Source organism: Neovison vison, chromosome 13 (genome assembly GCF_020171115.1).
Source record: "Neovison vison isolate M4711 chromosome 13, ASM_NN_V1, whole genome shotgun sequence".
NCBI lineage: Eukaryota > Metazoa > Chordata > Mammalia > Carnivora > Mustelidae > Neogale > Neogale vison.
Window position 1 is genome coordinate 20672284 of NC_058103.1, and position 14552 is coordinate 20686835.

General features: G+C 37.6%; 1 protein-coding gene across 4 annotated transcripts in view; it reads right to left on the reverse strand.

Moving 5' to 3' along the window:
* The window catches only part of CEP128 (centrosomal protein 128), a 398290-nt gene that overhangs the window by 71770 nt on the left and 311968 nt on the right, over positions 1–14552 (reverse strand). For all 4 annotated transcript variants that reach the window (XM_044229569.1, XM_044229570.1, XM_044229571.1 and 1 more), the window contains one exon: positions 2030–2079. In XM_044229569.1, the coding sequence (XP_044085504.1) occupies positions 2030–2079 (50 nt within the window). The remainder of the gene's footprint in view (positions 1–2029; positions 2080–14552) is intronic.

The following is a 14552-nucleotide window of genomic DNA, read 5'->3' on the forward strand; positions in this document are numbered from 1 at the left end:
ATCATTTTTTTAAACTGTTTTGTCTTTCACTCCTTGAAGTTCTACTGTGTGATTGTAGGACTTCAGCCTAAATACCTCTTTTTTTGTTTTGTTTTGTTTTGTTAAGATTTTATTTATTTGATAGAGGGAAAGAGAGAGAGCACAAGGAGGGGGAGCAGCAGGCAGAGGGAGAGGAAGAAGCAGTCCCCCCGCTGAGCAGGGAGCCTGATGCGGGGCTTGATGCCAGGACCCCGAGATCATGACCTGAGCTGAAGGCAAATGCCTAATGACTAAGCCACCCAGGAGCCCCTCAACTTAAATACTTTGATAGTCTTCTCAAAACTATCGCCTGCGATATTTATAATATGAATACAGAAATTCAGGAATATAGGTCTTTTCAATGAATTTTTCTCTAGTGTTAAAATGAAAGGTTTTCTGTATTGTGTCTCTGCACTCTTGTGTACTCTCAGAGATGTCAGTTTCTTTGTTATTAATAGACTATTAGGCATTAATTGTCACTACAAAGTGCCAGCATTGAACTTTCCTGCTGTTGGACATCATACTGGATACTCTACATCTATCAGTGCCCACAGTTAGTTGGCTGGTGCATTCTATTGTACTCACTGGACATTTTGGTAGGAAATGCTGCCAGTTCTTAATAAATATTTGAGAAGCAAGAGAGGCTATTAAATTTAACAGGATTACTGTTTCCAACATTTGTATTGTGAGAGAAGTAAACTCAAAAAGGTTGGTGCTGTCATTTCAAAAGGCCATATATGTACTATCTACTCAATAAATTTGTTTACATGTGTTATTCTGGCAAATACAATGCATAATCAAAGTGCTTCTGAAAGGCTTTATTACCTTTTCAACATATACATTTGGTATACATGAAAGCTTTGCTTTTCCTGAGTCTGATATTAATTTCTCAGACATAGAGACGGTGACTATGCACTTGAGATTTTTCCTAGCCCCAGAGAGGACCAACCAGGGCTGTTTCTTTTTAACCTGACTATAGCTCAAGCTATTAAATAAATCCAATCTGTACAGAACTGTGGCCAAGACATGCCACTTTTATTAGGGATATGGAACTATCTTCTTCTTCATTTTTAGATCAATAATATAATTTTCTTTTAACAAATACACCATTAAATAGAAGAATCCCCAATTATAGAACATTTCTCTCATTCTTTGGGCTTCACTTGACCTGTCCTTCATTTGCCAGAAGCAAAAACCTCTATCTCTAAAGCATTCAAGCCAGCTCATTTTATCACTCTCCAGTCCTGCCTTGCAGCTTCCACGCCCAGGAAGAACTCTAAATGTCCAAAGTATTTACTGTTCTTAATCCCCAGTATGACGTTAAGTGAATTGGTTCTGTCATGTGAGTATAACTGATTATGTTTCCCCTAATAAAGACAGACACTTGAGTTAGCCATCTGCACGTGAGCCCAAAGTAAAAGGAAGAGAGAACCACCACTGTCAGATGCCAAGTTAACATCACTTGCTCATACCATGGAACTGTCAATTAAAATTCTAAAGTAATCTTTCAAACACAATTTTCTAGTCCAAGAACTATGTGTAAATCCAGAGTGAATTAAGAGGCATACAAGGTAAAGTCTTAAGCTCCATGTAGGTGTTAATATTCTTGGTTGGTCATCGGTAGATGACATTCACGGAGCCAGAATTCTCTTGACTTTCACTTGAAATGCAGATTCCATGAATTCATCCTCATACATCAGCCCTGTTTTTGGGGGAAATGACTTTGCAAAGATGTTGCTTTCATTTCTTAACGCTGTGGTTCCTATTAAGCTATACCATGGAATAAAGGTTCCTTTCAAGAGTAGCACAGGGGCTGACTTGGCCTCCTGCTTTAGGAGATTATAAATATTCCCACACACTTCTAAAAGGAAGCAAATTCTAACTTGGGCTTTAACATTCTGACATGTTTTTCACTCTATTTGTCAGTGGTTTGAATGTGGTAACAATAAAGGCTAACAGGGTAAAAACAAATGCTTTTATCCCAAGGATAAAATTCTGTTGAAGAATTTACCTGCAGAGATTCCATTTCTTCATCTTTTCTGTGGGTCTCCTCCAGGAGATCTATAAGAAGAAAGCAAAATGCCCATCAAGATAACATTGCCTCTTAGTATCAAACTCAATTTAGTCAGGAGCGTGCAAAAACTGTTGCCTGGAAAGAGAATTTAATGTTTAAGTGTGAAAAGGAATGTCAAAGAAATGCCCTCTGATCCTAACGGAGGAGATGGGACAGAGATCTGGACTTTGCCAATCTGGACTTTGCTGAGAAGTCCTGGGAGGTCTGGACTCTGGTGGAGGTACCAGAGAAGAAGACCAACTAATTTACAAATCCAAAATCATACCAATATTTTAGGAATTTGGCCCACTGTTTATATAACTCTGAAGTAACACAAAATTTTCTTTAAAAAAAAACAAAACTTCCTTTTCCCTTTAATGAAAAATTAGAGACAAACCATTTGCTCTTAAAATAAGCTCCCAAGCCAAACTCCGCCTCCAGAGTCCATTTTTATAACCAGATTAAAACATCCTGGAATAATGGGTGTTATTAATGGAAGTAGAACACCACCTTCACTGTAAAGGCATATTAATTATCATTTCACGCTGAGAAGGTGGGAAGCACTAAAGCTACATCTGACCAAGAGCTTAGCATCATCTCAGGGAAATTAGCAGCTAGAAGAAAAGGTAGTCAACTGAAGAGAGTTCTGTCTATATGCATGCATATAGCCATGGTATCTCGGTGCCCTACATTAATTTACAAACTTGCTATAAAGGAAAATATATTTGGCAAGCACAATTTTCTGCCTGCAGCTATACCACCCTGTGCTATGATCTTATTAGATCTCACAAACCTAAAGAGGGCTGGGCTGAGTCAGAAGTTGGATGAAAACAGGCAAGAAACACCTACAGCAGTGCACATTAATATGAGTATTTGCCTTGCTCTGTGATTGATGGAGCTCACCAAGAGGCTGTGCTGCATAAAAGGAAAATATAACTTACAGAAATTCAATATATATCTCAGAAAGGCAAATGCAAATGTTTTTAGCAAGTGCTAAACTGCATACAGCAGGAAGCAATACTACGGTGAGTAGACAAGGCATGCGGCTATAGGTCATAAGTGAACAGGCAATATGCTGGAACTTAGGAGAGCTGGCAGATGGTAGGACTGATGGCGAGTCTGCATGGCTAATTCAGCTACAGAAGGGTCACATAAAATTCCATCAAAACACGATATACTGGGATTCAGGAGAACAGGTGATTTTTGCTCCATATCCCATAGAAGGGTGGACTTTGGCTCCCAAACCTCCCCTAATGAGGGTTAGGTCTATAAAGTTGAGAGGAGAAAGTCAAGGCATTAGGCTGCATTTTAGAAGGGGTCTTTGGCTGGCATAGCAGATTCTTTAGCTACACGGAAACGAACTTGGGGGTGGCAGATTGTTTCAGTGCCTTCAAAAATTCCTCACCCCGAATCCTTACTCATATGCATTGTGACACTGCAGCTGCCGCCTTGAGGAGGTCACACTCATCTACTCTCTACATGTCACCTCTGGCCCAGCCTCCTGACTTGACTGGCTAAACAGACTACAGCAGAATCTGTGCCCAACTGCACTGAGAGTTCAAGAGGCCTTGTGCATTTCACTTCCCCACTTGGAACTCTCTCACCACCATAGAACAAGGCCAGGACAACCTGTTGGATGACAAGGGCCTGGGACTCTTCCCACCTATGACACCCTGCAGTTTGCCTTAACTGGCAGCTAGCCAATGCCCAGAAGCACAGCTGTTAGCTGGCTTGAAGATGATTATGGATGACTCAGAAGGGGAGCTCAAGAGATACCAAACTGCCCAGTGAGCCCAGGGCCAATCCCAACTCACAGAATCAGGACCTATATACATGGAATTGGGGATGCTTTGGTACCCAACACTTGCTAACTTACAGCAATCATTTGTTAACTGTACATGAAGCATTCAGAATTTATTACAGGGACATAAGAGTAACTAACAGATGCATGGGAAAAGAGGAGCCAGTTGTTACTCTATAGAGAGTAACAACTGATTTGGGATGGTAGGAATGTAAGTATCATGAACTAATAGGCATTTTATCCTGGTTGCCTCTAGTCTTTGTGTCACTCCACTCTGGGTGAAATTCCAGAAAGAGAAATGCTCATGAGCTTAGCTTAGATCTCTTGCCTACTGACTGGCTAGGGGAAAGGATGGAGCACTTCCACCGATAACCCCAAAAGGATTAGATGAAGAATAGAAAGGATAGTTTCTAAATGAAAGACCAGGGAACTATTAAAAGAAGAAGGAATAGGCACCAGACAGGCTAAAAACAACAGTTTCAGTAAATAGTGTCTTTGGCACAACTCTCTTGAATAGTCACAAGATGTAAGATCACTACTGTGTCCCTATGTGAACATGGCCATTTTGATTCACTACTTCTGGATATTAGAAGGTTCTCTGAGCCAGGCCCCCTGCACTGAATTACTGAAAACCCAGAAGTTTAATTGTACACTGGACTTGGAGTGATGGATAGTAGGGTCCACTAACCATCAAAGAAAACTGATCTTGTTCCTCCAACTCCACTTGGTACATCAAATACCAAATACCTTTGCTAAAACATAGCAGATAAATAATGGGTACTGCATCTCTTGTACAATCAAACTCAATTCACAGACTCAATAATATTATAAATATAAAGATATACAAAGGTAAAGATGTTCAGTTACCCTCAGAATTTTTTTTTTACCCTCAGAATTTTATAGAATTACTGCAATTTAAAAATTATGTTCTCAATTTCTCTAAATATATAGAGGTTATGCTGTTTTTCCAAAAAGGCTAGTACCAATTGGAATGCTTAATTTTCGACAACTGAACAACAACAGCAAAAAAAACACAAACTATAACTGGCATTTTAAATATAGAACTTCTAGACTTTTGGGAAGGATGATAGAGTAGGAGAACTCTAGGTTCACCTCATCCCACGGCTACCGCTAGATAAGGCCCACATGAGTGTAAATAACCCAGAAGATGATACAAAGACTGGTAGACCAGATGTTTCACAGCTAAATGTAGAGAAGAGGCCACATGGAAGAGGATAAGAAGCACAGAGATGCTGTTAGGAGCTAAATAGACCCTCAGACTGTCCTCACGAGGGAGGGACAACTTGGGCACAAAGAGGGGAAGGAAACAGACCCTCACAGCAGGCACTGTAGGCATAGGGAGCCCACACAGGGGAGAAGGAATCCCTGTGACATTTGACTTCAAAAACCAGAGGTGCACAATTTCAGAAGTTCTTACAATCAGTGGCACTTAACACCTGGAACTTTAAAAACAATCACCCTGGGCTCTGGGAGAGCCAGGAAGGTGAGAGGAAACTGAGTCTCTACCCTTAAAGAGACAGCACAACAAAGGGTCTTGTGGAACTACAGCCCAGAAGAACCAATCGGAAAAATTCCTGGATATATGGGAAAGAGATCTGTTTACTAATGTCAGCTAGTGAGCTGGAGAGGCAGGGATCATTGGGCAGCTTCTCTAAGAAGAAAAGAGTTGATGGGCATCATTTCCCTTCCCCCAGCCTCCAGCCTCCACACACAGACACCTGTGTGAACCACGAGGCACCAATGCTTACTACCTAACTTGCTAGAAGCATGGCCTGGAGACAGGAGCTGCCCCCTCCAGCTAGGCCTCAACTCAAGCCCAGAATGGGTCCAGACTGTCCTGCTAACAACACAGGGACTAAAACCTGTATACACAGGCAAAAATTGGTAGAATTCCCTTCTGAAGCCACAAGCTTATATTAGCCTGGTTCTTTCTAGGCCGTATTTTCTACTATGCCAAAGGAACGTGTACAACAGCAAAGCTGGTGAAGAAGAAAGCAGAGCCAAGAGACAGAGTAGGCTGAGGACAAGACTGACCTTTGCCTGAAGCCCACATAACTTGAATTTCTAACTCTCTTCTTTCCCTCCCTCCATCTCTTCTTCTCTCCCTATTTTCCTTCCTTTCTTTTTTCTTTCCATCTTTCTCTTCCTTTCCTCCCGTCCTTTCCTTCTTGCTTGTACTTAAATTAGGTTTAGTTGGATTGCTGTCAGTTTTAAAAGTCGCTGGTAGTCCAGCTGTATTGAGCTTTCTTATCTTTATTTGGAAACTTGGAGAGCTCAGAATTGATAAGAATGTTCTATTTTACAGTGAGCGCTTCATTCTACAGTAAATCAAGACATGAGGCTCAAAGAAGGCAAATGATGTGCTTGAGATTCCCTAGTTAGTCTAAAGCCCCAGCTAGAGCTTTGCTCTCCTTGCAATCCTAGGGCAATCTTCCTGCCATATATATCACGTCCTGCTCTCATTTTTAACTCCCTTTACTTAATTGTACCTTCCTTAATACTATTATTTTTAAAAATGCACATGTTTGTATTCCTCTGATTTCCTTCAGGAGTTCTCTGATGTCAACGATCAGGGCTCCGATGTCTTCATATCCATATCCTCCCTAACTACTACCTCTTTACCTTTGCTGCTTAACCTGGATCCCCCAAATTGACTCCTCCTCTACATCACTGCTCTCTGCAATTGTTCACTTGTTAGGTCCCTTGTTCGAATACATGCATTTGGGATGATGAACAGGGTTATTAAGCTGTGCTGGTAAAATATGGCCACCGGGCTTTGCTGAGAAGCAACTACTTCACTGCAACCACAAGAGCAGAGAATCTAGGTGAGGCCTCTGGACAGCTGCAGTGATAGAGACCGGGACCACAGAGTGTGATTAGTGCATCTCGTTATAATAAGCAATCTTGTTTGTTGTTTGGTCTTACCGGCTTTAGAACGAATGATCAGCACGGAAAAAGTGGAAGGGCTGCCCTGTTCCCTTGCTCACCACTGGCATGTTCCTGTTTTGCTTTATTATTCTCTGGTTTGCTGTTCAATACAAATAGCAATTCAACTGCCTTGCAAATTGCTGTGGCTAAATGTGCTTCCATCAACATGAGTTAATGAAAGATTTTTCTTTTTCTTTTTTTTTTTTTTTTTTTTTTGGTGAAAAGGGCAGCAGTCCTGCCTATTTTCCTTGGACTGGCTCCAACTCTTTAAATAAGCTGATACTAACTCATTAGGACGTACAGTTATTAGAGTAAAAAATACCATTTAAAAAAAAACAGGCTATTATGGATGAGAATGGGAAAATCCAGTTGTGTTGTTTTGTTTTGTTCCACTTTGCATTTCTCTGGCACATTCAGGGTAATATATCTTGACCATGTTTTTGGCTAAGATGGTCTTGTACTACTTTCTTCACAGTTTTTGCAACTAGTGGTCTGGCTGTTTAAGGAGGTTTGACACTCTTTTTATGTTGATTCTGGTTCCTGGTAGCCAAGGAACAGATAGGTTGTTTGTTTATTTGTTTTTAAAAGCAAAATCATGTCAGGCTGTACATGAGCAACCCATCTCTCTAGAAACTTGACCCTTGACAGAAAGGTTGGAGATCAAGTTGAGAAATGAGTAGATTTTCTCCCTTAACCTTTACTATAAAATATCTCCACCCAGCTGGTCATGGACAGAAAGTTATAGAAACAAGGGTTTCAGACACAGCAACATTTTTAAACATAATTTAAAAATCAATAGGAGAGGGAAATTGTTGGACAGAGGAGCATTGACAGCAGAATATGGCAAATTAATGATTACAGAGAAAAGCATTTAACTTCTGGCTCCTATACCTCACTTAGTAATCAGTGCTTCTATTCAGTATTACTCTGTGTCCTGCCATTTACCTAAAACAATAGGTAGTATAAATTCTCAAAAGAAAGTAAGCTTTTTAAAAAGTAAGTCTGTGGGCCCCTGGGTGGCTGCGTAGGTTAAAGCCTCTGCCTTCAGCTCAGGTCATGATCTCAGGGTCCTGGGATCGAGCTCCGCATCGGGCTCTCTGCTTGGTGGGGAGCCTGTTTCTCCCTGCCTCTCTGCCTACTTGTGATCTCTGTCTGTCAAATAAATAAATAAAATCTTTAAAAAAAAAAAGTACATCTGTGTCATTCGTCTTTGTGGGGTGCAGTTGTGGTATAATAAAGTTAATCAAATAAGAGAGTACCTTACAACCCTTCAGAGGTCATAAATGATGGACCTAGCCTCCCATAGTTGTATACTAGAGACATTGGCTACATGCTAAGAACCAGGACCAATTTATCTTTTTTCTTTTTTGGCTTCCTAGTTATTAGAATCATTACTATTTTAGGGACAGAAGGGACCACTGAAATAACCTCATCCAAGGGTTTTCAATCTTTTTTTTTAAAACAAGTAGAATTTTTTCTTATGAATAAATCATATACACTTTCAAGTGTATATGGTATATAAATAAGTACTGTAATTTAAATAGCTGAAAGAAAGCTTCTCAGGTGAAAGCAGAAGGGAGGACCTGGGGGCCAGCCTGCTGGGGCTCTATTCCTAACCTGGCATCACCCCCTGTGGTGCCGTAGTAGAGCTATAAAGCTCCAAATTATGCTGATTGGAAACCACTGATCTAATCCAACTTCATCACAGTTTATAGATGAGGAGTTCTCGAAGGGCCAAAGCCTCTGTCAGTGTCACACAGCTAGTGAACAGATGTGCATGAACCCGAACCCAGGGCTTCTAAACCGAATCAGGATCCAGCACTTTTTTTCTGAAAAATTGACTCTCCTCCTTTGCTTTTCAAGATGTATTGAAATGACATATTATTCCAAACTCTATCATAAATGCTTACACATCGTCCAATGCCTCCCCAAACTGAAAGAAAACTTTCCTAAAGCAATTTGCATACCAATAATCTGTGAGAAGACCTATAGTTAGTTGCTCTGCAAAATGAAATTCCTCAAATCCAGGAGAAGACATCAAAAGATGTTGCTTTGATGGAAAGCAAATACGAAAAACTTTTGAAAAGGCAGTTGTTTTTGGCAAAGTGTATGCATCACACAATGTACAGTATATCTCACAAAATAAAACAACAAAAATCTGTGAAGGTGAATGGCTGGCAGCTGAATAGTTCCTCTGCTTAATATAATATTTATTAGCAAATTTCTTTTTCTGTTCTGTTATACTAGTATAGGTAAATATTTTAAGTGAATAATAATATTATTGTATATTAGCCAAAATATCTTGAAAATAATCAAATGTGTTATTTTAAAATATATGTAAAACACTTAAAATTGTGTCTGATACATAGTAAAAATAATATATACATTAGCTGTTATTATTATTTTAAAAATTACCCTTCAGTATGCCTGCTAAAGTCAGAAAAATGTGTGAAAAATGATCAGTTACATTAAAAAAAAAAAAGGCCTCAAGTATACTACTTTTAGACTCCATCTATGATTGGTAGCTACATTATTTAGAATTCTTCCATATCTACTGCCACCCACTGGTACATATCTGGATATACCACAATGAGTTAAGAGTTTTCTCATCAGGACTGACCACAGAAAAGACACAGATTAAAATGAAGAACAACATTCAAAAAGTATGGCTATCCTCTGTGGTTTGTCTCAGACACTGAAACAACATACTGGTCTACAGATGGAGCCCAAACAGTCCAATAAATGAAAGGTTTACAATCCACTGTCTGTCTTGGGTATGTGGTAAAACATCCAAATACAGGTACTCATGTTTTATTTGCTGTCCATTCATTTCTGGTGAAACTTTCCATCTTGACCACTACAGAGATTTAAAACCTCTTCTTCACAAAACTGCTACCCTATAGAAAACAACACAATAATCTACCCGATTCCATCTCATTCTTGGTGCTGGCTTGGAGAAACACCAAGATGTAGAACAAAACGTTTTGACTCAGCCACCTATTAAGACTTTTATCATTTGTATTAGCAACACAAGCAGAGAAAGTAAGAACATATTCTTTAATAAATAAATCACTGTTCTAAATTGTTTTGTTCAGTGGGACTATATGTCACAATTAGCAAAATAAGAAAGAGAAGTTTATAATGAATTGTAAACACCACTCCAAGAATAAGTTTCATATGTTCATATCTAGCCATAAAATCATGCTTCTTTCTGCATATACTACCTCTAAATTGTGTTCACTTAACAGAAAGCTTGGCTTTTATATAAATTCCTTAGGTTGGAAGGCAGTTTATCTTAGACCCCATTTTGGTTCTAGACTCATATGGTGCAAGTAAGTATGTAATTTTGGGCTTGCAGAAATCCTAGATTTATGACTCGTTCTTCAAGCATCTCCTGTTTATGGAAGTTACAAAAATTTGTGCTGGATTCTTGATGCACCTACTACTCAGCTGGGCATTTCAGACTCACAGACAAAGCTTTAGAGACCAAATTATCGAGAGTAAATCTTGAAAACAGTGAGAGAGAAAAAGTAGTTATGGGTGAAAACAATTAGAATGTTAGTGAATTTCTCATTAAAAACCATACAGGTCATAACACATTTTTTTAAATGCTGGAAGAAAAGAACCAACAACTTAGAATCCCACAGGCAGTGAAAATATCCTTCAAGACTGAAGGTGAAATTGAGACATTCTCAGGAAGAAAAATTAAAGTAAGTTGTTATCAGACCTATGTTAAAACAGTAACTATGGTAGTTATCAAAAAAAAAAAGAGAGAGAGAGAGAGAAGAACTAATTAACAAAAAGGGAATCTTAAGAAATGAAGAAAGAACACAGTAATAGAAAATACACATAAATCCAACAATTTCCCTCTCCTATTGATTTTTAAATTATGTTTGATGTTGAAACAAAAAATTGAACACTATCTGACATGGTTCTAAATGCATCTAGAGGAAATATTTATATTATATATTTTTAGATTTATTTATTTTTTTTAAGTAGGCTGCCTGTCCAACATGAGGCTTTAACCTCCGACCCTGAAATCAAGAGTTGCATGTTATGCCGACTAAGCCAGTCAGGGCAAAAGAATATGAAGAAAGAAATTTGTTATATTTTAAACTGGTAAAATGACAATGCCAGTAGACTTTGATGGCTATATATGTACAATGTAATGAGTAGAGCAACCACTAAAAGAACTACACAAAGAGATGCACTAAAAACACAATTGATAAAGTGGGATTCTAAAAATACAAAAAACACCCACCTGCTAAATAACCAACAGTAAGGGTGAAGAGAAAAAGCAGAGAAATAAAAAATACAGAAATAAGCAAAGATGGAAGACTTAAGTCCTAACATATCAATAATTACCTTATATGAAAATGGTCTAAATACACCAATTCAGAGATAGAAATTGCCAGATTTGAATGACATCTCTGCCATTAATCTATGACATGATCCATGGATGATATGCTATCTATAAGAAACTCATTTCAAATATACTAATTTAGAAGGATGAGAGTAAAAAATGAGAAAGATTATGCCATGCAAACATTAATGAAAAAAATCAGGAATGATATATCAATATGAGACAAAGTAGACTTCAGACCAAAGAAATTAATGGAAACAGAAAAGGACATTATATAATGGTAATAAGAGCTAATTTACATAACAATCCTATATGTGTATATACTAAATAACAAATTTGCAAAAAAAGGTGATGAAAAAACTGATAAAACTGAAAGAGAAAACAGAAAAATTCAAAATTAGAGAATTCACCATCCTTCTCTCAGCAAGTGATTATACAATTAGACAGAAAATCATCAAGAATATATAGAAGCACATATCAAAGCTATATTTAAGCCTAAGTATAACAGGAAAATCTCTAAACATTGGCAACTAAACAATATTAAATAATCTATGGGACAAAGAGAATGTCTCAAGGGAGATTAAAAAATATATATCATGAACTGAATAAAATGATTATAGAATACAGCCAAAGCAGTGCTGAGAGGTAAATCTATAGCACTTAATGCATGCATTAGAATAAAGGTCTTAGGAATACTCTATACCTCAAGAACCTAAAAAAAGAATGTAATAAATCTCAAGCAGCAGAAGGAAGGAAATAGGAAATAATAGAAATCATTGAAGTTAAGAAAAGAAAAGCAATAGGAAAAAAAAAAAAAAAAACTAATGAAGTATAGAGCTGGTTCCTTACATAGTTCAAGAAAACTGACAAATCTGTAGCAAGATTGACCAAAAGGGGAAAGAAATATTGAGACAGAAAGTGGTGGGGGAAATTACCAATATCAGGAATGAAACAGGGGAAATCTCTACAAATCCTATAGATATCAAAAGGATAATAAGGGAAGACTATGAGAAACTCTTCATATATAAATGTGAGAACATGGATGAAATGAACCACTTCTTTAAAAAGCGTAACTTATGCAATATAAAATACATAATTTGAATAACCTGTAAGTATTAAAGAAATTGGATTTGTAAGTGTAAAACTCCCAGAAGAGAAATATCCACAGCGGAAATTTTCACTGGTGAATTATGCCACATGTTTAAAAAAGAATCAACACCAATTTTACACAATCTCTTCAGAAAACAGAAAAAGAGGGAATACTTCCCAATTCATTTTATCAAGCCAGTATCATGCTCACTACCAAAAATATACAGTTAAAAAAAAGATAAAAAAATTATAGCTCCCTCCTAAATAAAGATGCAGAAATCCATAAGAAATATTAGCAAACAGAATTTAACAACATAAAGAAATAATTATATTTCATGACTAAGTTGGGTTTATTCTCAGGATTGGCTCAATGTTCAAAAATCAGTTAATATAATCCATCCTTTTAACAGAGTAAAGAAGAAAAATCACATGATCATATCAACTGATGCATAAAAATATACCTGACAAAATTCACAACACATTCAAGATTAAAAAAAAGAAAGAAACTCAGAAAAAAAAATACAAGGGAATTTTCCTCAACCTAATAAAGAGTACCTACAAAAACCCTACAACTAACACTATATTTAATGTTAAAGAAAGATGAAAGAGGGGATGTTTTCCCTTTATTATCAGAAATACGTTAAGGATGCTCTTTCTCACAATTCTTATTCATCATTGTTTGGGAAGACCTTTCCTTTTTTTTTTTTAAAGATTTTTATTTATTTATTTATTTATTTGACAGAGAGATATCACAAGCAGATGGAGAGGCAGGCAGAGAGAGAGAGAGAGGAGGAAGCAGGCTCCCTGCTGAGAAGAGAGCCCGATATGGGACTTGATCCCAGGACCCCGAGATCATGACCCGAGCCAAAGGCAGCGGCTTAACCCACTGAGCCACCCAGGCGCCCTGGGAAGACCTTTCTAATGCAACAAAAAAAAGAAATAAAAGGTATACAAATCAGAAATTCTTTATGAAAAGAAAATGCAACTACAGTAGCTAAAAGAGTTTTTAAAAAGACGAGTAAACTGGGAAAAATCAGTCTATTCATTTTCTAGGTTTATTATACAGTTATAGTAATCAAGACTGTGTGGTCTTTGTGGAGGTATATATATAGAGATTAATCAAACAGATAGAGAGCCCAATTACAGAAAATGGAAAACAGATTAGTGGTTGCCAGGAGTTAAGGATGGAGTCAGGGTGAAAGGGAAGTCAGTTTGGCTACAACAGGCAACATGAGGGATCTTCATGTGGATGAAAATGTTCTGTATCTTGACTATCAATGTCAATACTCTGGTTGTGCTATTATACAACACTTTTGCAAGATATTTCTATTGGGAGAAAATGGGTAAGGGGACCTTTAAATATTATAGGATCTCTCTCTCTCTTTTTAAAAAATTTTATTTATTTATTTGACAGAGAGATCACAAATTGGCAGATAGAGAGGGGGAAGCTGGCTCCCCATTAAGCAGAGAGCTGGATGCAGGGCTTGATCCCAGGACCCTGAGATAGTGACCTGAGCTGAAGGCAGAGGCTTAACCTACTGAGCTACCCAGGCATCCCATAGGATTTTTAGATAGTCTCACAACTCCATGTGTATAGGAAATTATCCTCAAAATAAAAATTTCAATGAAACTACTGTTATTTAACATAGTACTAAAAGTCAAAGTCATAGTTATCAGACAACATAAAGAAATAGAAGTCATACAAATTAGCAAGGAAGTAAAATTTTTACTCTTAGCAGATGACATAATACTCTATATAGAAAACTCGAAAGAGTCCACCATAAAACTGCTAAAACTGATAAACAAATTCAGTGAAGTCACAGGATAAAAAATCAACATAAAGAAATTACATCAGTATTGAATCAGTGGAATGAGAAATTAAGGAATCAATCCTATTTAAAATTGCCCCCAAAACAATTAAGATACCTATGAATACACTTACCCAAAGAAGTAAAAGACCCATACTCTGAAAACTATAAAACACTGATGAAAGAAATGGTATATGAAATGAAGACATGGAACATTCCATGTTCCTGGACTGGGAGAACAAATATTGTTAAAATGTCCAAATTACGGGCACCTGGGTGGCTCAGTCAGCTAAGCAACTGTATTTGGCTCAGGCCATGATCTTGGACTCCCAGAATGGAGTCCTGCATAGGGCTCCCTGCTCAGTGGGGAGTTTGCTTCTTCCTCTGGTCCTCCCCCTCTCGTGCTCTCTCTTTCTTGCTCTCAAAGAAATTTTTTTAAAAAAGATCTATATTACCCAAAACAATCTATAC